This window comes from Gopherus flavomarginatus, chromosome 4, assembly GCF_025201925.1.
Source record: "Gopherus flavomarginatus isolate rGopFla2 chromosome 4, rGopFla2.mat.asm, whole genome shotgun sequence".
Taxonomy (NCBI): domain Eukaryota; kingdom Metazoa; phylum Chordata; order Testudines; family Testudinidae; genus Gopherus; species Gopherus flavomarginatus.
Genome location: NC_066620.1, coordinates 177678150 through 177705129, shown reverse-complemented (window position 1 = coordinate 177705129; position 26980 = coordinate 177678150). Strand labels below are relative to the sequence as shown.

Genomic DNA, 26980 nt, shown 5'->3' with positions numbered 1-26980 from the left:
GACAAAGCAAATAATATATAGGTCAATGCAAGCTGGTGCAGAAATATGTGGCTCCTTTAAGTGATTGGGTAGGCAGTAGCTAGTGGAGTTCCATGTAAGTAAAATGGAAAATAATTAATCAAGGAATAAGAGACCAGCCTTGGGAATATGTGCTAAATTGATCTATCATCCAGCATCCTGATTAGGAAAAGATTGTGGGGTTATTGTATAATATTAATTAAAACCAGTAGCAAATGTAAAGAACAGTCAATAAGAAAAAAAGCTGCATCAGCAAAGGAAGAGAGGACACAAGAAAAGGTGATATTGTTACAGTATAAGCATTCATTAAATATTGTGTGCTGTACTCGTCATACCACACAAAAGTATTTGTGATGGGTTGTACCCCCCATTTTGGGGTGCCACTGAATGTGCTGGGATCCCACTGAGCCCACCTGTCCTACGAGCCTGGATTTCCCTTACTCTGTGCTGCTGTGACAGGCTCTCAAGCCCCTTTCTAGCACACACAGAGGCAGGAACACATCCAGCAGTAGAATCACACAGCATCTGGGATTAGCTCTCTGTGGGAGGATTTAGCTAGGGGAATGCCGAGCTCTCCTGTGCACACACCCTCTGGAGTGTAAACCCAAAATGATATTGTCTTGCACTGAATAGAGATCTATATAGTATAAACTCATAAAAATCGCCCCCTCCCTCGAAGTGGAGGGAGATATGCACAGCTTTTTGCCCTCCACCCCCAGTTATGAATTGCACAAACTGGGGTTTGGAATAAACAAAAAAAAAGTTTATTAACTACAAAAGGTAACTTTTCAGTGATTATAAGGGATAGCAAACAAAATAAAGTAGATTACTGAGCAAATAAAACAAAAGACGCAACCTAAGCTTAATTCACTTAAGAAATGGGTTACAAATAGTAAGTTCTCACTCTCAATGTTGTTTTAGGCAGGTTGCAGAGTTTCTGCATCCTAGCATTCCTTTTATTTCTCTTCAGAGGCTAGACCCCTGTCTCAGCCTGAGCTCACCCCTTGGCTTTTCCCAGCTTAGTTCCTTTGTTTCTTCTGGTGCTTTTAGCAGTATTCCTTCTTGTGTGGAGAGGCAATGGAGAAGAGCCCTGATTGACTCACTTTCCAGCCTTAAATAAGATGTACATAATTCAGGAATCCTTTATTTCCAATGGAAAAATTTCCAGCAGTGTCCAAAGTGGTACTCCCTACCAGGCGACATTATCACATGACCTTTTAGTGTTAACGCCACCATGAGACAAGGTTTATTTGTAACATCCACAGGAAGGAACTCCAGGAGGATGAGAGATCAGCATCTTCAAAGACCCATTCTATTGTCTTTCCTAATCACTCATTCAGGCTGATTGCCTACTGTCTAATAGGCGTTCCCTAAGTGCACACACAGTTGTAATTGTTACATAGTCAATATTCCTAACTTCAGATACAGAACTGATACATGCATACAAAGTGAATAATCATATTCAGTAAATCATAACCTTTCCAATGATACCTCACATGTTCCATCTCGCATAAAACATATCTTAGTTATGCCATATTCATATTACAACATTTTAATGAAGAATATGGGGTGCAGCATCACAGTATTGTTCTCTTGGATTCCAAGTCCAAAGAATCTGAGGTCCCCATTCTTCCCATATAGGAGAATAACCTATGTAAGGGTAGGAAGTTCTGTGAGTTTCAATTTAAGTTTCCAATTAATTCTTCCCTCATGGACCTGTTGTGCATCCTCCCACCTTACTTCTGCAGAAGAAATCAGGGATTCTGCTTCCTTAACTGACAGCTCACCAAGATATGTGATAGACAAGAGGCATCCTCATGGCAATTTTATGTAAAGGCTCAGTATGCATGATTGGGGGTGGAAGATTCCGTAGAATTTATTCCATTATTTCCAATTCATTATTATGTGAACCAGAATAAGATGTCTCTGATGTGGAGTTTGGTCCTGTTCTCATTGAAATCAGCAGGAACCAGATCAGATCCTAAAAGGGAAACTTGCTTTTATCACTCGTACTCTAACCCAAACAACAGTTGGTATAGGAGAAATGTAGGCACCTATTGTCCCCAGCAGGGTATGGGTAATTCTAATTGAAATTAGTGGAAGTCTCCTATTGGCAGAGAATAGGGCCCTTGTTTTCTAATATTAAAGTGATGTTAGAAAAAGCCTGCAATAGAGAGAAAAGACATGATGTCTTTGATGCACTCCGATCCCATAGGTGTGGGCTTTTGATCTGAGCTTAGAATGCTGACCCAAGAAGTCCTGATTTTGACCCCGATTTGCCTGTAGTCTAGGGCAAATCACTTAATCTCTCTGCCTCTATTCTCTTGTTTCTAAAATTTGGATATTACCTGCCTAGCTTTCAGGGATAGTGTCAGGATTAATTAATGTTTGTACAGTATTTCACAAATTTCAAAGCACTGTGTAAGTGCCAAATAGAATTATTAATAATCCCCTGCATAAAATGAGTGAATCTATCAAGGGACAGGACCAAGATCAACTCTGGCATAGTATTGATTCTGCAAAACAGCTCGTCAATTTATACAACCAAAAGCTTATTGGATTCTTTTTAAAAGGCTTACCAAAGCTTTTGAACCCACTTTATTCTTTAGGGTAATATTTCAGAGGTTTCTACGTTGCTGTTTGTTTAATGGAGATCACAGTATGGAAAGAGCTTTCGTTATTATGAAATCTACTATCCAGTTTGATCCAGCATTCCTCCCATACCCAAATCCCCATTGTTTCTGTTGGGAACATCCATGAGAGGCAACGAGGTTAACAAGAAAGGGCCTGGGAATGAGAGTCATAAAGTCTGACATGCTGCGTGACCTTGAGCAAGTCACTTTAAATCTCTGGATCTACAAAACTTAAGTTATTAAAACTTGCCTGCCGCAGTGCATTATGTTGAGATCTGTGATAATGTGTGATCTCTAAATACAAAGTTTTATTAACATTATTATTAATGTAGGATTGGGCCCATAGGGAGTAGCATTCTGTGAAGCTATGCTTTATGCTAGTACTGTATTTAAACTGTAAAGTCCTAGGGCAGGGGTCTCTTTTCATTTTGGCCTGCAAAGTGACTATTGACTTTGGACACCACAAAATAATGCTAGTCTGAGAGAAATAAGGAAAATGTGTTATATTTAAAGGGACCAAATTGTAAAAGAAATGTTTGGAGGTGAGGGTTGCATTTCAAAAAAATTTTAATGGGTGATTTTCATGCTGGAATAAATAGGGGAAAGATAACCATCAGTGGAGTGGCGCCACCATGTCACCGGATATATACCCCTGCCAACCCAACCGCCCCTCAGTTTCTTCTTACCGTCCGTGTCGGTCGTTGGAACAGTGGAGCCCAGCTTAGCTGATCTCCACCTCCCTAGCCACTCATAGTTTTCTCATTGTTATTGTGTATATAGTTCAAATTTCTATACTTGCAGCTAGTTTATTATTTTCTTTAACATAGTTAGTGTATATAGTTAAGAGGAGTTCGGGGAATTAGCCCCTTCTCCTCACCTGGTGCCGAGGCCCATGCCCGGTTCACTGGGTTTCAAACCGTGCTCGGCCTGTCACAAGCCGATGCCTACAGGAGATCCTCACAACTCCTGCCTTAAGTGCCTCGGGGAATCCCACCTTGCAGATAAGTGCTGCATTTGCAAGGCCTTCAAGCCGCGGACCAAAAAAGAGCGGGACTTTCATCTCAGACAGCTCCTGAAGGAGGCAACTCTTACTCCTCCACCATCGGCACCGAGCGCTGGACAGTCCGCACCGGGGAGAAGTGCATCTTCGGCACCGGAGTGCACCGGTACTGCTAAGGCCCCTCGACACCAACCGTCACCAGCCCAGATGTCTGCTTGGCACCGCTCCCTCTCCCCGTGGGTAAAAAAACATAAGATTCCTGCAGCTTCTGTGTCCACGCCGCACTTGGAGCACCCTCCTAAGTCGGACTGCCCAGCACCCACAACTGCCGTGGCATAGACAACTTCAGCACTGTCGATTCCGGTCCCACAAGAGCTGTCGAATCTGGTTCCTGATGGCTCCCCGGCACGTGCCATGGTTGAGTTTACTATTCCCTCCATGCCGGAGACATTCTCTACAGCAAGAGAACTGATTGCACTGACAGAGTCTGCTCTGCCTCAACCCCCGGCACTGCCGGTGCGGGTTATACAATCCATAGGCAAGCCTGCCCTACTGAGACCATCCTCTGTCGGCACCGCTGAGAGGCACCGATCACGATCGTGGTCCCACTGGTGTTCTCGCAGTCCCAATACTGTTCTCCATCTCAGTACCGATCACACTCGCGGCACCATTCAAGACCCCGTTCGCCAGCCCGGTACTCTTGGTACCGATCAAACTCCCAGCACCGCTCATGGCACTGCACCTCTCGCAGCCGCTCCCGGCATCGAGCTTCGAGGTCCCGGTCGACCTCCCAGTACTGTTCCGGTCGCAGGTCCCGGTCTTGTTCCTGGTACCGATATACCACCCGATACCGCTCTCCGCTGTAGCGTACAGACAGACTACTCTGGGATGGAGACCATTCTCAGGGGTTTTCAGTTCCTCCTTGGCCATCTTGCCATGCATCTATGTCAGCCCATGCAGACAGTGCTTCCTATGCACAGGACAGTGACTTAGATGTCCCCAGCCGTGTCTTCCAAGAGACCCAGGCTCAAGACCAAGGACCTCATCAGTGGTCCTTCTGGACGCCTTGGGCATATCACCAAGCCCAAGGTGGACCTCCAGTGCCATCACGCTCCATACCGTTGGAGCACCGGGTGCCGGAGGCTACTGTTAGCCACTCCCCTCAGCTACAGAGAACGCTCCCATTCAGGCAGCAGACCCTCAGGTACCACCGGAGCCGGACGTCGCCCAAGTCCACGAGACAACAGAGGACCCGATTGTCCCTGGCCTTTCCTCTTCCTCTTCTCCAGATGAAGCGGTAGCGGGGACATCCTCCTCGGGCCCTCCTCCAATTGACCTAAGGTCACATCAAGACCTTCTGAGCCGGGTGGCCCTGAATATGAACCTCCAGGTGGAGGAGGTTCCGGAGATAGAGGACCCGGTGGTAGATATTTTGTCGGCTGACACTCCCACAAGGGTGGCCTTACCATTTATTCGGATGATCTAAGCAAAGGCTGATACCATCTGGCAGTCTCCAGCATCTATTCTGCCCACGGCTAGGGGAGCTGAGAGGAAGTACATGGTGCCCTCTAAGGGATATGAGTACCTGTATGTACACCCTCCTCCCTGCTCCCTCATCGTCCAATCGGTTAACGAAAGGGAGCGCCATGGCCAGCAAGACCTTGCCCCAAAAGCAAAGGAGGCTAGGCGCATGGATTTATTGGGTCATAAAATCTACTCTGCAGGGGGCCTCCAACTCAGGATGGCAAACTAACAACCTCTCCTTAGCCGCTATAACTATAACCCCTGGGTGGCGGTTGAGAAATTCACAGAGCTAGTCCCCCAAGACTCGCGTCAAGAGTTTGCGGCCCTTTTGGAGGAAGGAAAGAAGGTGGCGAGAACTTCTCTCCAGGCCTCATTAGACGCCGCCGACTCCGCGGCCAGAACTCTGGCTTCAGGAATTACCATGAGGCGAATATCATGGCTTCAGGTGTCAGGCCTTCCATGTGAATTGCAGCGTACGATACAGGACTTGCCCTTCGAAGGTCAGGGCCTATTTTCGGAAAAGACTGACCTTAGGCTGCAGAGTCTGAAGGACAATAGGGTGATCATGCGCTCGCTCAGGATTCACACACTGCAGACTCAGCGCAGACCCTTCCGGCCCCAGCCTCAGCGCCCTTACCCCTCCCAGACAGCGGCAGGACTTCGGCAGGAGGCGTGGTCAAGGCAATCGTAGACGGCAGTCCGGACCTCAGAGGTTTCAGAATCACGGCCCCGCCAAACCACCCACAGGACCTAAACCAAACTTTTGAAGGCACGCCCGAGGGCAACGTACCAGTTGTTCAACAGGATCCTTTCTCTCCCTTATGCAACCGCCTCTCCTCTTGCCTCCCTGCATGGACCCAACTAACTTCAGATCATTGGGTCTTATGCACGGTAGAATTTGGATACCGCCTTCAGTTTATTTCGCCCCCCCACCCTCCATCCTCTTCCCTCTTCAGGGACCCCTCTCACGAGCAAATCCTCTTGCAGGAGGTACGGACCCCCCTTGTCATGAGAGCTATAGAGGAGGTCCTGGATGACTTGAGGGGCAAGGGGTTCTACTCCCGCTATTTCCTAATCCCCAAGGCAAAGGGAGGTCTCAGACCAATTCTAGACCTGCGGGGACTCAACAAGTTCTTGATAAAGTTAAGTTCCACATGGTATCCCTGGGGACCATCATCCCATCCTTGGATCCTGGAGACTGGTATGCCACCTTCGATATGAAGAATGCGTATTTTCACATTGCCATTTATCCTCCATACAGATGTTACCTCAGGTTTGTGGTCAACCGTCAACATTTCCAATTTACGGTCCTTCCGTTTGGCCTCTCCACAGCCCCAAGTATTCACAAAGGGTATGGCCATAGTCGCCGCCTCCCTCCGTCATCGACACATACACGTCTTCCCGTATCTCGACGATTGGCTCATTCGCGGGGCCTCTGAGACCCAAGTAACGCGGCACGTGGGCATTGTCAAGGACCTATTCATCCAGCTAGGCCTGATGATCAATCTAGAGAAATCTACTCTGGTTCCCACACAAAGAATAGAGTTCATTGGGGCCATTCTGGACTCCAATCTCGCCAGGGCCTGCTTACCACAGCCGCGGTTTCACGCAATTTTATCGATTATACAAGGCCTACAAAAATTCCCAACCACTTCGGCTCGAACTTGTCTCGGCCTCCTGGGTCACATGGCTGCCTGCACGTTCATGACCAAGCACACTAGGCTACGCCTACATCCCCTTCAAACTTGGCTCTCCTCAGTATACCACCCAGGGAGACACAATATAGACAGGATCCTCATGGTTCCCCCGAGACTCCTAGGCTCCCTCGACTGGTGGTTGACGCCCTCCCTGGTGTGTGCAGAGATGCTGTTTCATCCACCCCAGCCTTCTATGGCCCTTACGACGGATGCGTCATCTCTCAGCCGGGGTGCTCACCTCGGACATCTTCGCACTCAAGGCCTTTGGTCATCTCAGGAGCTGGCCTTGCACATCAATGTACGAGAGCTGAGAGCAGTCCACCTTGTGTGCCAGGCATTTCAACAGCATCTGCAAGGCCGTTGTGTCTCAGTGTTCACAGACAACACAATGGCCACATATTACATAAACAAACAGGAGGACACGGTCCTCCCCCCTTTGTCAGGAAGCCATTCAACTCTGGGACTTTTGTATAGCCCACTCAATAGACCTGGTACCGTCCTTTCTCCCAGGGGTTCGGAACACTCTGGCGGATCGACTCAGCAGATCCTTCCGCTCTCACAAGTGGTCGATCCATCCGGACATTATTCATTCTGTTTTCCGGAAATGGGGATTTCCCTGCATAGACCTCTTCGGTTCTCCGCGAGAACAGGAAATGCCAGATGTTCTGCTCCTTCCAAGGCCTCTCCCAGGCTCGATCTCGGACGCTTTCCTGATACCGTGGACGAGCCAACTGATTTACGCCTTTCCACTGTTCCCGCTGGTTCACAGGGTTCTCCTAAAGCTCCACAGGGACGGAGCTCGCTTGATCATGATTGCCCCTCGGTCACGTATCTGGCCAAGTGGAAGCGTTTTTCCTGCTGGTGCGAAACGCAAAATGTTACTCCCACCGAGGTCTCGATCCCCACCATCCTAGACTATATCTGGTCTCTCAAACAGCAGGGCCTAGTGGTATCATCATTGAAGGTGCACTTGGCAGCCATTTCTACCTTCCACGCAGGGGAGAGTGGCTGCTCCGTGTTTTCACACCCTATGGTTTCCAGGCTCCTCAAGGGCTTGGAGCGTCTATACCCCCAAGTACGCCGCCCTGTCCCTACCTGGGACCTCAACCTGGTCTTAACCAGGCTTATGTCTCCACCATTCGAGCCATTAGCAACTTATAGACTCATAGACTCATAGACTCATAGGTCAGAAGGGACCAATATGATCATCTAGTCTGACCTCCTGCACAAGGCAGGCCACAGAACCCTACCCATCCACTTTTATAACAACCCCTAACCCAGGACTGAGTTACTGAAATCCTCACAATTGGTTTGAAGACCTCAAGCTGCAGAGAATCCACCAGCAAGCGACCCATGCCCCACGCTGCAGGGGAAGGCGAAAAACCTCCAGGGCCCCTGCCAATCCGCCCTGGAGGAAAATTCCTTCCCGACCCCAAATATGGCGATCAGCTAAACCCTGAGCATGTGGGCAAGACTCACCAGCCAGCACCCAAGAAGGAATTCTCTGCAGTAACTCAGTTCCCATCCCATCCAACATCTCCCCACAGACCATTGAGCAGACTTATCTGGTGATAATCCAAGATCAATTGCCCAAATTAAACTATCCTATCATAATATCCCCTCCATATACTTATCAAGCTTAGTCTTAAAGCCAGAAAAGTCTTTTGCCCCCACTACTTCCCTCGGAAGGCTGTTCCAGAACTTCACTCCCCTAATGGTTAGAAACCTTCGTCTAATTTCAAGTCTAAACTTCCTTATATCCAGTTTGTACCCATTCGTCCTCATGCCTACATTAGTACTAAACTTAAATAATTCCTCTCCCTCCCTAACGTTAACCCCCCCTGATATATTTATATAGAGCAAGCATATCCTCCCGCAGCCTTCTTTTGGCCAGGCTAAACAAGCCAAGCTCTTTGAGTCTCCTTTCATAAGGCAGGTTTTCCATTCCTCGGATCATCCTAGTAGCCCGTCTCTGGACCTGTTCCAGTTTGAATTCATCCTTCTTGAACATGGGACACCAGAACTGCACACAATATTCCAGATGGGGTCTCACCAGCACCTTATATAACGGTACTAACACCTCCTTATCCTTGCTGGAAATACCTCGCCTGATGCATCCTAAAATCGCATTTGCTTTTTTAACAGCTGTATCACATTGGTGGCTCATAGTCATCCTGCTAGTCATCACAAGGTCCTTCTCCTCCTCTGTCGCTTCCAACTGATGCGTCCCCAACGTATATCTAAAATTCTTATTATTAATCCCTAAATGCATGACCTTGCACTTTTCACTATTGTATTTCATCCTATTACTATTACTCCAGTTTACAAGGTGGTCCAGATCTTCCTGAATAGTATCCCTGTCCTTCTCCGTGTTAGCAATACCCCCCAGCTTTGTGTCATCCGCAAACTTTATTAGCACATTCCCGCTCTTTGTGCCAAGGTCAGTAATAAAAAGGTTAAATAAGATCGGTCCCAAAACCGATTCTTGAGGGACTCCACTAGTGACCTCCTTCCAGCCTGACAGTTCACCCTTCAATACGACCCGCTGGAGTCTCCCCTTTAACCAGTTCCTTATCCACCTTACAACTTTCATATTCATCCCCATCTTTTCCAGTTTAACTAACAGTTCCTCATGTGGAACCGTGTCAAACGCCTTACTGAAATCGAGGTAAATTATATCTACCACATTTCCTTTATCTAAGTAATCCGTCACCTTCTCAAAGAAGGAGATCAGATTGGTTTGGCACGATCTACCTTTAGTAAATCCATGTTGCAATTCGTCCCAATTACCATTGACCTCTATGTCCTTAACTACTTTCTCCCTTAAAATTTTTTCCAAGACCTTACATACTACAGACGTCAAGCTAACAGGCCTATAATTACCTGGATCACTTTTATTCCCTTTCTTAAAAATAGGAACTACGTTAGCAATCCTCCAGTCGTACGGCACAACCCCCGAGTTTATCGATTGCTTAAAAATTCTCGCTAGCGGGCTCGCAATTTCATGCGCCAGTTCCTTTAATATCCTTGGATGGAGATTGTCCGGGCCCTCCGATTTTGTCCCATTAAGCTGTTCAAGTTTGGCCTCTACCTCAGTTGCGGTAATATCCACCTCCATATCCACATTCCCGTTTATCATCCCTCCATCATCGCTAAACTCCTCACTAGTCTTATTAAAAACTGAGGCAAAGTACTTATTTAGATATTGGGCCATGCCTAGGTTATCCTTAACCTCCATTCCATCCTCAGTGTATAGCGGCCCCACTTCTTCTATCTTTGTTTTCTTCTTATTTATGTGGCTGTAGAACCTTTTACTATTGGTTTTGATTCCCTTTGCAAGGTCCAGTTCAATGAGGCTTTTAGCAATTCCCTACATGTTCTGACCTCACCAAGGTAGCTTCCCTTGCTAATCCCGCTCACTGCTATACCTGTCCTGGAAGACAGTTTTCCTCGTAGCCATTACATCGGCCACACGAGTCTCTGAGCTTCGGGCGCTCATGGTGGACCCACTGTATACTGTGTTTCACAAGGACAAGGTGCAGTTGCGACCACACCCAGTGTTCCTCCCTAAAGTGGTATCGGCCTTCCATATCAATCAGGACATCTTCCTTCCGGTCTTCTTCCCGAAGCCGCACTCATCACAACGGGAGCAACAGTTGCACTCCCTAGATGTCCGTAGGGCGCTCGCATTTTATATTGAGCAGACGAAGCCCTTTCGTAAATCTCCCCAACTCTTAGTCGCAGTGGCAGACCAATTGAAGGGCCTACCTGTCTCCTCCCAGAGGATCTCCTCTTGGGTGACGGCGTGCATCCACACTTGTTATGACTTGGCTCATGTTCCCTCGAGCCATCTCACCGCACATTCTACCAGGGCTCAGGCTTCATCTGCTGCCTTCCTGGCTCATGCACCAATCCAGGAAATATGTCACGCAGCTACCTGGTCTTCAGTCCACACCTTTGCTTTGCATTATGCTCTGGTTCAACAGTCAAGAGATGATGCAGCCTTTGGCTCAGCAGTTTTGCATTCTGCCACATCTCACTCCAACCCCACCGCCTAGGTAAGGCTTGGGAATCACCTAACTGGAATGGATATGAGCAAGCACTCGAAGAAGAAAAGACGGTTACTCACCTTTGTAACTGTTGTTCTTCGAGATTTGTTGCTCATATCCATTCCAAACCCGCCCTCCTTCCCCACTGTCGGAGTAGCCGGCAAGAAGGAACTGAGGGGCGATTGGGTCAGCTGGGGTATATATCTGGCGCCATGGCAGCGCCACTCCAGGGGTCGCCCAGCCGACCCACCGAGTGTTGCTAAGGTAAAAATCTTCCAACGAACATGCATGCGGCACGCGCACACCTAACTGGAATGGATATGAGCAACACATCTCGAAGAACAACAGTTACAAAGGTGAGTAACCATCTTTTTCTTTGTTCTGGTTAAGGCATCTCTATTTTCTTCTTTCGGGGGCCATTTTGGAATCTCAGTATTTGCACAGAGAATAGTCATTGGCTGATAAAGACAGTCTTTAAATAAAGAAACTAATTTTATTAGAACACCTTTTGCTTAGGCACATGAAGATGTTACAGACAAATAGACAGTTTCTCAGAATATACTTTTCTATGAACAGTATATACAACATATAAAACTTGCCTTAGAACATCCAGGCATTAAAGCAGTTCCTGTTGTCAACCATGTTTTGATGTGCTGGCATATTTAAGAGCCATTAATGGTAACAAGTTCTATTACTTTGTAGCAAATGTCCATGGTGGAATTCTCTACCAAAGCAGATCAAAGTGATTAAAAAGACAATTCACCAGCTGTGTTGATATTTTCATATGTAAAACAACTAGGATTGAATGGCACAGTTTCTCTTGCCGTTTTCCTAACACTCAAACTCTATCCAAATGAAAAGTTTCAAATAACAAAGGAAAATCATAGCAATTACACTCCAACTTTCTTTTACTCATATTCAGCACTGTAGCGTTGTGTTTATCTAGGCTGCTGTGCTGTTGCTGCATATTCAAGGGCCAATACTGATTTCATCAGAGTTTGAAGTGTGTTTGGAAGAATAGATGTTGGTATTCTGGGCTATTATCCAGTCTTTTCTCACTAACCCTTATATTAGACTATATCTTGTCAGAATGTCTGCATAATGCAGCATTCAGATGAGGCACTGATTTGTTCCACTATACAGCCATATCCGAGGCAGGGCTAAGAATGCTGAATGGTTTAATTTTAGCTGTGCCCCCTCATGAATTGCTCAGTTGTCATATTGTATTAGATTCTGTGTACTTGTTCCCATTCTTTTGGTTAGATATTTACTGTCTTTTTATGATAAAGCTATATTTTAATTTATTATTTGTATCACAGTAACACCTATGGCCCCAAATTAGATTGGAACCTCATTGTGTGGGGCCTTATATACCATACAGTAAGAGAGAGTCCCTTATTCTTGCTCTGAAGAGTTTACAAACTAAATAGGTTTACTTCAGTCATTTTACAGGTGGGGAACTGAGGTACAGAGAGATTAAGTGTCTTGTTCAAACCTATATAAAATGTCTGTAGGTATCCTGAGATCTGCTCTGCTGCCCTAACCAGACCATCTCAGATGTTGTCTTTTAATTCTCAATGTCCATTGGGGATTTAAGGCTTAATGAGGCTGGGAAAAGTTTGGTTAGTTCCTCCTTTTCAGGACTTAGATTTGGTGAGGGATTGTGAGAGCACCAACCAGAAACCAAGACCATGTGTGTGCTTGCAGCCACCTGGTTACCTCCATTGCAATGCCAGCTCCACCCCCGGGCCTATCTTTTATCATCTCTTCTCAGCTGTTCAAGGAGCATCTACTCTTGCTGAAGTTAAGAGGCTCTATGCTGTTGCTGAGTGCAACTCAAAATACGAATTTGCCATATTGGCTCAGAGCTGTGGTCCATGTACTCCAGTATCCTATAACACTGGCAGAGGACAGTGATAGACACTTCAGAAGAAAGTACAAGAAACCCTGCAATAGGCAGAGGTGGTATAATCTGTTCTCTAGGGGAATTTCCACATAGCCCTTAATATTCAGAGATTGGCTTAAACTCTGAAGCATGAGCTTTATATCCTGTTTAAAACTTCTTGTTGTAGTTCTTACTGTTATAGCTGTGGATGTTCTTGCTATTCATATAAATGTGAAATTTCTCTTTAAATCTTGCTAAGCTCTTGACTCCAGCTGCATCCTGAGGCAATGAGTTCCACAGTCTGTGAAAGAATATTTTCTTTTATCAATTTTCAATTTGCTGCCTTTCCATTTTATTAAGTGTCCCTTTGGTTTTGTGTTATGAGACAGTGAGAGTAGAAGTTCTTTAATCACTCTCTCAATACCATTCATTATTTTTGTATACTTTTATTGCGTCTCTTCTTAATCATTTCCTTACCAATCCTTATCTTTTCCGTTTTTCTTAAGATGAGAGCTTTCCTATGCCCTAGTAATTTTTTCGTGTTCATCTCTGAACTCCTTCTAATCTGAAAAGCTTTTTGAGATGGGGTGACCAGTATTGCATGTAGTATTCCAGAGGAGGATGAACCATTGATTTATATAACATCTTCATAATAATTTCCATATTTTTTGTCCATCCCATTTCTTATGTAGTCTAGCATTTTGTTAGCTTTTTGACTATAGCTCTATATTGAGCAGAGGTCTTAATTGAGCAGGATGCCACATCCTTTTCCTGAGATGATTAGAGTGACTTTGGAACCCAGTTAGATGTATGAGTAATTCAGATTTTTCCATGCAACATGCATTACTTTGCATTTATTACCACAAAATTTCATCTGCTGTCGTGTTGCCTATTCACTGAGCTTAGTTAAGAGGTATGAATACAGCATATTTATAAACTGCATTGGAAAAATAAAATATATTATGTACCTATTACCATTTAAAAAGTCAACATTTGTAGGTGTCTAAGTATAGGGGAGACTTGTGATATATATTTCAGATAACATTGCATTATAACTGTTGGCAAATGCTGGCCTCTAAATGGTATCCACTATATATAAGGCCAGAAGAGCTTTATGAAAGCACTTATGCGCTGTGAAAGGTACATTACTGTAATATACAATAGAGGTGCAAATGGTTACATGCTTACACAGTGAACTGACATGGAAGTAGTTTAAGTGAGCCTGCATTTTATTTTCTCTTACATCAGGCTCCCATATTTCTGAAGTCACACAGAGGAGCGCTGCTAGGACGAGGTTCAGAAACGCCAATTTATTTCCCATTTACTTCAGAAGAGTCAGGTTTTCACTACTGAACATTCTGCCTCGACTCAGAAAAATCAAACTATTTTCTGATAGTCTTCCAGCTAGATCCTCACCTTCTGTAACCCTCAATTAGCCACCATCCTCAGTTTTCCTCCTTTTCAGCAACTCTCTAATAACTCCTGTCCTGTCCTTTCCATTTCCGTCATAACTCTCTCACTTCAACAGAATGAGGTTAAATCTTTAGATTTATTTAATGTAAGGGGAAAAAAGAAGAAAAATGTGTGTCTTTAACTTGACATCATAAATACCACTGGGACTGGTTATTCAATCAGACAGAGATTGTAGGACTAGGGAACATCATTGGTTGAATGATGTAAAAAAAATAGGGAATCTGAAAAATTGTCATGGTTCACGTTTTCTTAAATAAACCACATTAAAATAGTGAAATAGGAACACTTTGAGACCCAATCAGTCAATGATACCTTTAAGTTCTTTTCCCAAAATGGCCATTTTCTGTGGTCACATTATCATGTATCTGGGGGGAATTTGCATAAAAGTCTATCAACTACAGCAACCTCCCGTTAACTCAATTCCACTTTAAGCAAATCTGCTACCCATTAGGCTTGAAATGGCATCTGACAGAAATTTTAAAATTGATTAAAACTGATAGCCATTGCAAAATGATTTGGCCTGGTAAATGTCAAACAATGCTTGCTTGGAGTTGTACCATGTAAATGTCTAGTTTGTTGAGTGTTACTTCCTTGTACTGCATGATTTGTTGAGGCTTCTAATGAACTTGTACCAATCAGACTCAAATTGCAATTTGATAATATTCAACCCTAGCTAAAGCTGATCCTGTGTTTTTATTATAATTGGATATTTGAATAAAGTAGCTGAGATTCGTTCTCAGTAAGCATTTAAGGTGAATTCCTGGCTCCACTGAACTCAATGGGAAGTTTGCCCTTGATTTTAATGGGACCAGGATTCATATGTACATAGAGAATAGTGGACAAATTCATATGGGTCTTTGAATTTGACTAACAGATTGATTTTGCTGTCCTTTCTTACTGAGTTTCCTGGTGAACTGGTGAATTTCCCAAACTCAGCCCTGGAATAATCAGTTGTGATTCCAGTGATGTCAGTGGAGTTTGAAGCTTTACTTCCAGGCTCTATTTGGCCTACTAACTACACGGTATTCATCCTTCAATTCCAAACAGCTGTGTCTCTAGAAGGTGGCAGGAAATAACTGATAAGTTAGTTTAGCTCTTTCTAGGATGACATTTACATGGGTCAGCAAAAGCCAGTGCTTTATAGTCTTGTCAAATGCAGATCTTCATATTTTTTTCACTAGATTCCACATATGGACAGATTCTGTGAAAAATGATGGGTTTAAAAAATCATTTTGCTCACTTCCCTCTTCTCTCACAGTGATATTGTGAAGAATAATGAAATGTTTGTTCAGCAGTTTGAAATTGTAAAGCACTATGAAGTGCTAAGTATTAAGTATTATTATTACTTTCACAGATTTTGTTGTATTCTATGGAATCCAAATTTTCATGTAAAAAAATGAAGTTTTGGGGCCTCTTCTTTGAAAAGGTAACCTTTCTTCTGTGGCTAAATGTACTGTAGATTTAAGTGCAGTCAGCTTTGCAGAAAAGTATCTGTCAAAACACCAACATATGGTATCATCCTACAACTCCTCCATGTGCAGAGCTCTTATTGACTTAGGATCCAGTCCTGCAGGCATTTATGCACATGAGTTGTCCCATTAAACTCAGTGGGATTGTTCATGTGTGTCAAGTTACTTATGTGCATAAAGATTTACAGGGGCCAGTCTTAAATGGGAGTTCTGCATGTGACAGGCTTGCAGGATCAGACCCCATTGCATTTGCAAACCCGTGAATTCCAATTCTTTTACTTATAGTAAGTTCTAAGTGTACTCGAAACCATAATGTCAGATTCTGATGTCCATAAATTTGTGAACCTACCTGGACATTGTGCAAGGTCCATTTCGTATATTTTTACTGTGGTACAATGAACAGGCAGTTAAGTTATATTATTTATACAAGAATTTCTGTAGGAATGTACATTGTAAGGACAACCTTGTAATATGTCCGCTAGCATAGAATGAGTGAGAACTGAATGTCCAATATCTTTAATGGATGTAAATAACTTAAATTGACCTGAAATCTGTGTATAAGAAGATGAGGAGGTAAACTTACATCTGAAGGGCTCTGTCTTGCATCCTTGACTTATGCAACTAGTTCCACTCAAGTTAGTAGGATAAGAAAGCTGCAGGATTGGGCCCAAAAGGAGAGGTATTTTTTATATAATGATTAGGGCTGTCAATTAACTCACGCGATTAACTCAAAAATTAATCACAATTAATCACAGTTTTAATCGCATTGTTAAACAGTAGAATTCCAACTGAAATTTATTAAACATTTTGGATGTTTTTCTACATTTTCAAATATATTGATTTCAGTTACAACACAGAATACAAAGTGTACACTGCTCACTTTATATTATTTTTATTACAAATATTTGCACTGTAAAAATGATAAACAAAAGAAATTGTATTTTTCAATTTACCTCATCCAAGTACTGTAGTATAATCTTTTTATCATGAAAGCACAACTTACAAATGTAGATTTTTTTCTTACATAACTGCACTCAAAAACAAAACTTTAGAGCCTACAAGTCCACTCAATCCTACTTCTCATTTAGCCAATCGTTAAGACAAACAAGTTTATTTACATTTACAGGAGATAATACTGCCCACTTCTTATTTACAATGTCACCAGAAAGAACAGGTGTTCACATAGGACTTTTGTAAACAGCAGTGCAAGGTATTTATGTGCCAAATATGTTAAACATTTGTATGCCCCTTCATGCTTCGGCCACCATTCCAGAGGACATGCTTCCATGCTGATGAAGCTTGTTAAAAAAAAATGTGTTAATTAAATTTGTGACTGAGCTCCTTGGGGGAGAATTGTATGTCTGTAGCTCCATTTTACCACATTCTGCCATATATTTCATGTTATAGTAGTCTCAGATGATGACTCAGCATATGTTCATTTTAAGAACACTGTCACTGCAGATTTGACAAAATGCAAAGAAGGTGAGATTTCTAAAGGTTTAGGAATCTGAAGTACCTTCCAAAATCTGAGAGAGATGAGGTCAGAAGTCTTAAAAGAGACTTGGATGCAGAAATTACAGAACCCGAACCACCAAAAAGAAAATCAACCTTCTGACTCAGATGTTGAAAATGAACATGCATTCGTCTGCACTGCTTTGGATCGTTTTTGAGGAGAACCCATCATCAGCATGGACGCATGTCCTCTGGAATAGTTTTTGAAGCATCCAGGGACATATGAATCTTGAGCGCATCTGGCACGTAAATATCTTGTGACGCCAGCTACAACGAGGCCATGAAAACACCTTTGCTCACTTTCAGATGACATTGTAACAAAGAAGTGGGCAGCATTATCTCTTGCAAATGTAAACAAACTTGTTTGAGTGATTGGCTGAACAAGAAATAGGACTGAGTGGACTTGTGGGCTCTAAAGTTTTATATCATTTTATTTTTGAATGCAATTATTTTTTGTACATAATTCTACATTTTAAGTTCAACTTTTATGATAAAGAGATTGCACTACTGTACTTGTATTAGGTGAATTGAAAAATACTATTTCTTTTGTTTTTTACAGTGCAAATATTTGTAATGAAAAAATAGTATTCTATTATTGTTTAACAGTGCGATTAATTGCACAATTATTTTTTTAATCTCTTGACAGCCCTAATGATGATGATTGCCTACAATTGAGACATGAGGTAAAATGTTCAAAAGTACCCAAGTGATTTAGATACTTAAAACCCAATGTTGAAAGTGACTCAGGCACTTCAGACAGAGCCCTAGTCTCACTGAATTTCAGTGGGATGTAGGTTTCTGAATACCAAAATCATTTTTGAAAATGGGATTTAGCCTCCCAAGTCACAGAAGCACTTTTCAAAAATTTATTCTTGTTCCCTTCACTGTAGCAAGAACAATCTGATGCTTTACCTTTAGTCTAGAGGTAGGATGTGTGGCTCCCTTCCAACACTGCAGCTTCACAATAATCTAGCACAGGCGTTACAGAGCCTGTATCCTATCTCTAGACATCTTTTGTATTGTGCCTCCCACTATTATCTTGGGTTATCAAAGCCTTTATCCAAATTTAATATTAGGTATCCCTTCCCTGCAACATCTTTATCATACCACAGAGCAATTCAAAGAGCTTGAATTTCCTTTCTATTAAAATATACCCCAGAGTAACTAAGGCCTTAATTCTGCAGTTCGCTGTGCATCAGTCACCCATTGAACGCTTACTCAGCCCCATTCACTAAATATATCTCACTGGGGTTCCGTGCAGGACAAGAGATGCGCCCATGCAAGATGAATTGCAAAGTTGGGGCTTAGTGCATAAATGTTTGGTTTGGATGAAATTGCAATTGTGTTATGCCTGGATCCATACATATGGCATATTGCACACACATCCTTATTCGCAAATTCAGCTGCAGAGTGAGTATAAAAGTAGTAAAAGCCAATTTCTGAAATTCAGAGATTCAGATCAGGTAAGCATCCAAATAGGATGCTTATGTAAATGTTATATGAACCTCTTTTGTCTCCATAAATAGGCTGGAAATCTCATGAGACTAGAATAGCTCCGTAGGACATATCCAGTATTTGTTCCTTCCCGTTGGCCAGTTAGTCGACCATTACAACCAACAAAAGGTTCACTTTCAATGCTGGAATAAGTTATAAGCAAACAATTTAACAGGGGACAATTGCTCTTGGGTTCTTATGCAGGCAAAACTCCCATTAAAGTCACAATGGCTGCAGGAATGGGTCCCAGGGTCTGTTCCTGCTCCAGTTGAAACCTATGACAAGATTTCAGAGGTGCTGAGCAGTTGCAGCTGCATTGAATTCATCTGGAAATGTGGTTGCTCAGCACCTCTTCAGATCAGGACCATTGGCTCAGGCCCTAAGTGACAGAGATCCTCAATATTTTGCAAAAATAAAGGAATTCTTTTAAATTCCCTCTGTATATTGGCAAAACATCCATGCAAGCTTTTTTTATTATTATTAGTTCTTTTTCCTCCTACTAGTGTGCCACAGTCCCTCTAATGGGCTTTAGTTAGGCTCCTAAGTTATTTGCATGGCATACTTAGAAATAAAGAACTAGTCTACTTAAAATCTGAGCAGTTTAGTGTGTTGCTTGACTGATGAACCATTTGCAAATATAAAATATTTTTTCAATGGAAATCACAGCAATTTTCCAATACAAGTGGGTAAGTATTGCGTATGGTTTATTATTTCCAGGCATTATCCTTTTTTATGCTTTTTCAGTTTGCATTCAATATAAGACATACAGACAAATCTGTAGAGCTAAATTTGCAGTGACAGATACTTACTTTGAATGTCTGAGACATTTCCAGTTGTTTTCACACTGATTCCCTTTAGCAAATAGCAGAGTTCCAGAAAGTTACAGATGCCGAGCCTTGATTTTTCATTGCTTAAAGGTTTTCCGGCCTCTTGCCCTAGCACACTAATGTTAACAGAGCTACTTCACAATTTCAAGCAATGCTCTCAGTAAGTAAAGCTAATGCTAGCTGCCTCCTCTCCCTTGATGCTGACACAAGGTAGGGAAACTGGCATGTTCTCAAGAATTATGGCCCGTGCTTAGAGGGAAGAGAACAGCTACTTGAAATAAAAAAGCAGCATTTTTTAAATTGGAAAGTGGAATGGAGTACCCAGGAGAAGGTGGAAGAAGGCAGAGGAGGGGACAGATGCTGTAATGGGGGAAGAGAGGGAATGGATGGGAAAGGATGCAATTCTGACATCCATCAGAGTTTGTTTGGTGAATCTTCATACAGTGTTCCATAGCATAGAAAGGGCAACTTTAAAGAGTTTTTCAGGATTTTTAAAATTGCTAATAAGTCTTCAAACTAAGGGTCAAATGCCATCCTTATATGCTATCCATATATGCCAACATATATCTGGGTCAATGCCATGAAAGGAATAAATCGTATATATGGACTAGTCCTGTTATCTCTAATGGCCTCATCCAAAGTCCCTTGAAATGAGTGAAAGATTCCTCTCTTTCTCCAGTAGAACTCCAATAAAAGCCACTGCTCTTATTGCAGGATTAGCATGATATATTTCCTCAGCCCCTAGTTACTCTGGCCAAACTGGTTTGATACTCTAATTTGCTATGTTCAAAGCTTCCTTGGTTTTGTATGCTAACTGGCAGTGCAACTTTCTTTGTAGGAGACATCAGTATCCTCAGTTAGGAAAAACTGTAAAATATTGTTATAAGAACACATACGGCCTGCTCTTGTAGAAAAGTGACTGAATAAGATGATTCTTTCATTTTTATTGTCTCCTTTAAGAAACAGGGCAAAACTCCTGCCACATTCTGGCTTGTTTATATTATGATTTTTTTAAGCTTGCTCTGACATTGATATTCAAATTAGGCCAAGTAGTTGGGTCCTTAGGAGTAGGGCAGAGATTGAGGAGAGGGAATGTACAGGGCAAACTCCAAGAATTTGATAAATTCATAGTGAAAGTAAATAAGTAAATGAAATTCTTTAGAGGACTGGTAATGGGACTAGTGATGCCCAAGAGCATTCTGTGTCCAAAGTAGAGCCCTTAGCTGAGTGATTTGGGACCTTGGTGTAGGTGATTGTTTGCATATCAATGTAATTATGAATTTTATTTATTATAAGCTTTTCTTCCTTGAAAGAATTTTTTTTTTTTAATTTTTAATTTTTTAAAATATACTTTGTAATAAAGTTGCACAGTAGTCAACAAGAACACAATTAATTGTGACAAAAATACATAAATCCCACCCAAGTATGTGAAAGATGTGATTTATACAGTATAACAGTATACAGGCAATGATACCCAATCATTGTGCAGTCTTACTGTGCAAGAATCATAGACATTAGAGATGGAAAAGATGCTGTTAGATCACCCATTCTAACTTGCTCACACCCCTAGAGCTGTAACCAGCTGAAAATATTTGCAGCCTTCTGTGGTGCGGGCTCTGGCTGGGCGGCACTTGCCTCGGGCAGCTCCCAGAAGCGACCAGCATGTCTGGCTCGTACATTCAGGGGCAGCCAGGTGGCTCAATGCTCTGCCCCTGCCTGAAGGCACTGCCCCCGCAGCTCCCATTAGCCGTGGTTCCTGGACAATGGGAGCTATGGAGTTGGCGCTCTGGCCAGGGGCATCACGTAGAGACCCGTTGGCCACCCCTGTGCCTAGAGGGTGCAGGGACCTGCCAGTCACTTCTGAGAGCCACCCAGAGCCAGGGCAGGTAGGGAGTCTGCCTTAGCCCTCCTGCGTTGCCAGCCAGACTGTGGCCTGTTAAAATCTCCCATATTGCCTTTAATAGTCACAGGGAGATTGAGGCCGATTCCGGGAGACTCCTAGCCAATCTGAGAGGGCTGGCAACCCTAACTTTTGCTGGTTTCTTGATTTGACTGAGGGGCCGTCTTTCACTGCTCTTGGGCTGTCGACTTAAAGCACTGGCCACTTTGGGAAAGTTGCCGTAAGTTTGTGTGTATTTCAGTTTCTCCATCTTTAAAAAAGAGGTCAGTAATACCTACAGTATCTCACGGAGATGTTATGAGGACTAATTCAGTAATGCTTGTTAGGTTCTTTGAGATCCTGTAGTGGGAGATACTTTATAACTGCAAAGCATGGAGCATTACTATTCTCATGATACTAGTTGGTGATATAGGGGGTTAGCTACCATTAAATACTCTGCTAGTGATGTGGCTAAATCCAAATGGACTGTTATAATAATTTACTGTTTTGTCTATATAATAGTTCTGCTTTTCACTGTATAATCAAAATTAGGTCATTCCAGTGGAACATTTCTATTTTTGTTTCTTTTGTGTAGCCATATTTGTGCAGGAGATTCTGAGCTAAACAGTACAATAGACTAGAATCTGTGTATAGAACAATGAGTTTTCATTTTAATATGATAGGCCAGAAATAGGTAAAATAGATTGATATAAACAAAACAGAACTAGAAAAGAGTAGAGAAAGATTAATATAATACCACAGTAAAACCGGGGAATGAAATCTTGATCTGTTGAAGTCAATTTTGACTTTTCTGAGTTCAGAATTTCACCCAAGATGCAGAATAAGATTTTGTTATTTTAATTGAATATTGGATTTCCTTTAAAACCTTGCTTAAAATTCTATTAAATATAATAAATTATTACGTATCTCCTAATATACCAGACTGCTCTGCTTATAACTTTGATCTTGCCAAAGAATATTAATGAATTGCTATTGTATCATGGGTATTGTATTATTTGCAAAGAGGAAGATACCAATTTGCCTGTATTCAGAGCCAGGCTTTGATTTTTAGACCACCAATGGGGACTGGAGGAGGGAGAGACTTTTCACAGGTGTATAAAGATCACTCCAGCTGCTCCTTCACTGTTGTGTTACCTTTGAAAGCTGTTTCCTGATGTCAGATTATGACAAGCAGCTTATTCTCTGGCTTCCATTTCCATTGAAGTTTCTACTTGTTTGTAGCATGCACCTGCAGTAACTTACCCATTACTGAGTTCTCAAGAGCAAGTTTGCAGAAAGACGGTGCTGAAGTGAGTTGGAAGTATAAATTCTCAAATGCATAGATGATCCTCTAAAGGATTGGTTTTAAATAGCCTAGATATTTATCTGCTTTTGAAATGTTTGCCTTAATAAGCTGAATTTTGAGGAGGAATATGAATGCCTAAATCAAACTGAAGTATTGGGTTTTCAAATTTTTGTTTGCCGAATTTGACAGCTGCAAGAACTTGCATAAGAAAAGGAGACGAATTAATCAAAAATTGAATACCTTATACTTTCATTTACAAGCCACCCTTGATTAATAATCATTCCTGTTTAGTAGCCACAACTTTACTACAAAAACTACAGGAGCAAATAATTAATTATAATAGAAGCGGTAGCTTCTATATGTAGATATATGGTATCTGCTGTCACCAGCAATAACACAGAGTGGTTGAAAGTAATGTTATCTCATTACAGTACTCTAGGACAAATGTATAATTGGGACAAATAGTATGTTTTGGAGATGACTGTACAGTATAAGAAAGTGACTACTATGGAAATGCATCTGGATAGCTGATGAGTAAGGCTCCGTGTTTGTCACAGAGGTCACGGAAATAATGGATTCCATGACTTTCTGTGACCTCCGTATCTTCTGCAGCGGTCAGTGCGCCTGGCCTGGGGGCCGCCTGAGCAGTCTTGGGGCCCCCCACCTCCCAGCAGCAGGAGTTTTGGGGGGGCTTAGGGCTGGCGGTTGGGGTCTGGGGTGGTGCTTACTTTGTGGGGGCTCCTCAGATGGTCAACAGCAACTCCCATCCCTCAGATCCTAGCTCCACATGCTGCCTCCACCTGCAGACACCACTCCCGCAGCTCCCATTGGCCACTGTTCCCAGCCAATGGGAGCTGCCGAACTGTGGTGTGGGGTGGAGCCAAGGCAGCATGTGAAGCAAGGAGTTGGGGAAACTGCTTCCCAAGAGCTGGGTAGGGAACCTGCCCCAGCCCTGCCAACCCCCTCCCACTCCAGTACCCGCAGCACCTGTGCCCCTGAGCACCCGTGGTGTCCTCTGGACTGTGCCTCCCCAGCACCCACGGTACCCCCTAGGACTGCCCTTCTGAGCCGCCCCTCCCCCCAACATTTAGTCAGAGTATATAATAAACCTCATGGACAGATCATAGGCTGTGAATTTTTGTTTACTGCCCATGACCTGTGCATGACTTTTACTAAAAATACTCGTGACTAAAACATAAGACTTACTGATAAGAGATGCTCAAATAGTGTCAGACACCTGCTCATGAAAAGTTTAGGGACATGGAAACCAGCTTGAATTCAGTGTGTTCATTGTCCTTTATTATTTTCTGTTTATTACTTGTAGTTTAGTTTGTATATATGTTTTTTGAATAGCAAATTTGGGGTCTGTAGCTGAGATTCACTTGATCAAAAAATGAAGCTCAGTTTGTGACAGAACAGTTTATAAGGATTTGGTCATCCAATTGGGGACCAGAAACAATAGCACGTGACTTAGGTGACCAGTCACAAAGCTTGAGTAGTGAAGTCAAAATATCAATTAATTAACTGAATGCTCAAAATGTATCCATCAAAATTATTTGAGTAGATTTGCATAATGAACACATTCAGAAAAAGCTAGATCTGTTTGTAGACAACTTGTAAACAAGAAAAAAAGGTTTAAATTCACCAAATAAGTTGTTTGCAACAAATATTTAATCAGCTTTAATTTGGAGATTGGAGTCACTGATTGGTAACTGAGACCTTCCATTGAGTTTCTATGAAAAAATGCTTTATTTTCATTATATATTTGTACTTTTAAAATTAATACTTTAATTAGCTACAATACTAAACTGTGTGTGTTCTGTCAACAGACCAGCAGTACTCCTGGTCACCTTCTCAGCACTTCAATGAAGAAAGATTCTCGCCTGCTCCGAGGAACATGAAAGGATTATCTGGTAGTCGCAACCAACCACAATTATGTTCTGCTCATACTTGTGGTTTAGCATCCCCTGAAGATTGTGAACACACCCATGATCATATCCACCATGGGCAGGAGCCAAGGCAATCATATCTTCTTAGCCCTACAGAGAGCTGCCCACTGGACCATCATCGCTGCTCACCGCGAAGCTCCATCCATTCAGAATGCATGATGATGCCCATGGTTATGGGCGATCACATGTCAAGTAGCACTTTCCCCAGAATGCACTACAGCTCACATTACGAAACGAGGGACGATTGCGCCATGTCTCACGCTAACCCGAAGATTAACCGAATTCCTGCCAATCTCCTGGATCAGTTTGAGAAACAACTTCCTCTCCACAGGGATGGGTTTCACACTTTACAATATCAGAGGACCTCAACAGCTGCAGAACAACGCAGTGAAAGCCCAGGAAGAATACGCCATCTTGTTCATTCAGTCCAGAAACTTTTCACTAAGTCTCATTCTTTGGAAGGATCATCCAAAGGCAATGTCAATGGGACAAAGGGAGACAGTCGAGGGGACGACCATCATCATGGACATCATTCCAAGCATAGCAAAAGGAGTAAAAGTAAGGAGCGAAAACCAGAGAGCAAGCATAAATCTGGTATGAGTAGCTGGTGGAGCTCTGATGATAATTTGGACAGTGATAGCACTTATCGCACACCTAGTGTGATTAATAGGCATCATGTAGATCATATTTCCCACTGCTACCCTGAAGCTCTCCAGGGGCACTTTGGGGATCTCTCACTAAAGACTTCCAAAAGTAACAATGATGTGAAATGTTCTGCTTGTGAAGGGCTAGCAATGACCCCTGATGGTAAATACATGAAAAGGAGTTCTTGGTCTACACTTACAGTAAGCCAGGCTAAAGAAGCTTATCGCAAGTCATCGCTTAACCTAGATAAGCCTCTGGTTCATCAGGAAATCAAACCTTCCTTGAGGCCGTGCCATTACCTTCAGGTAAAAGCCAGATTTGGTTAATATTTGCAATAGAAAAGCAATTAGTTATAATTTATGCCAGAAAGTCATTGTAAAAATACAGGGGTGCCCTGTAAATCTCTCTCAAAGGTTATGGTATTCACCTACTGCAGATATCTTGGAGGTGGGAAATCTGCAGTATTTATTCTTTATTCATAGAATTCAGATTGAAATGTGAATAAAATTGACGTAATGTTAACTAGTCTAATTTTAATGAATTTGTTTTCAGTACCTGAGTTTATCCTGTATTTAAATCTTGGTGAAGTCTGTGTTTCAGATTACAGAAAGGGGCACTTTGCACAGCAGTTTGTGTCTTGAATAAATTTATAGAAGACAATTATAAATTAAAGATATTAAACTAGTCAGGGTGAGAACTTGAGAGTTCTTTCCTTCTGTTCTGTCACTCCCACATCTCCTCCCAAACCTTCTTAACAACATGGCTTGATTTACTGGTAAGCTTAGCTGCTTTTGCTGCTCTGCTATCATGATGCAAAGTAGTTTAATTGGCTGGAGAAACTGGGTTTATGGTTAAGGCTTGGTCTGAAAAACTCAGGTACTGAGCTGCATGACATTTAGTGTATCTACCATGAGGATGAATGTGTCAGCAATTCCCGTTGAAATTTGAATGGATGGCCTCAGGGAGAGTAAGTATTTCAAATTGATATTTAGACAACTTAACTGGCCTGAAAACTCCATTGCTGTTGTGAGTGCCTTCACTCTTGTTTTCTTTTAAAATCAGATATTCTCTCTATAGAAATTGTTTGTCCCATGCATTAACCAACTCTAACCCTTCTCAGCTTCTGTATCTTGAGTATCTCCAAATCTCTTTGGTTTCTGTGAAAGCCAATAATTGTATAATAAAGGGAGGGATATTTGCTCTAGTCCTGTGCAGTGCTTTTGGTCTCTCCAAGCTGAAAGGGACTGTAACAGGGTGGTCTTCCCCCTTTAAGGAAGTGGTTCTACATGCAGCCAACCCTAAGCCACAACATGGCCCTTTTAAGGACCAGGTGTTCAAGGGAGCAGCAGACAAACAGGGAAATAGGGCCCAGGTATTAATCAGGGAGCTATCTCCTGAACAGGATAAAAACCTAGCTGTTAATGGAGGAGAGAGAAAGGAGAGTCTGTGTAACAGCACTGGAACCCAGCTACTGATGCTCTCCGGAAACTGGCTTGAAGCACTGCACAGCCTCAAGAAGGACGGCTGTGGACTCCCTTAATGAGGGGATAGGGTTTGGGACAGGTCGGCCCAAGGAGATTATATTTTTATAAAGACTGGACCCCAGGAAAGTGAATATAA

At 42.6% G+C, this 26980-nt stretch overlaps 1 protein-coding gene across 7 annotated transcripts in view; it reads left to right on the top strand.

The window, feature by feature from the left end:
* DLGAP2 (DLG associated protein 2) overlaps positions 1 to 26980 on the top strand; it is a 688475-nt gene that overhangs the window by 543626 nt on the left and 117869 nt on the right. For all 7 annotated transcript variants that reach the window (XM_050950699.1, XM_050950698.1, XM_050950697.1 and 4 more), the window contains one exon: positions 24596 to 25665. In XM_050950699.1, coding sequence (XP_050806656.1) covers positions 24664 to 25665 — 1002 coding nt within the window. In that variant the 5' untranslated portion in view covers positions 24596 to 24663. The remainder of the gene's footprint in view (positions 1 to 24595; positions 25666 to 26980) is intronic.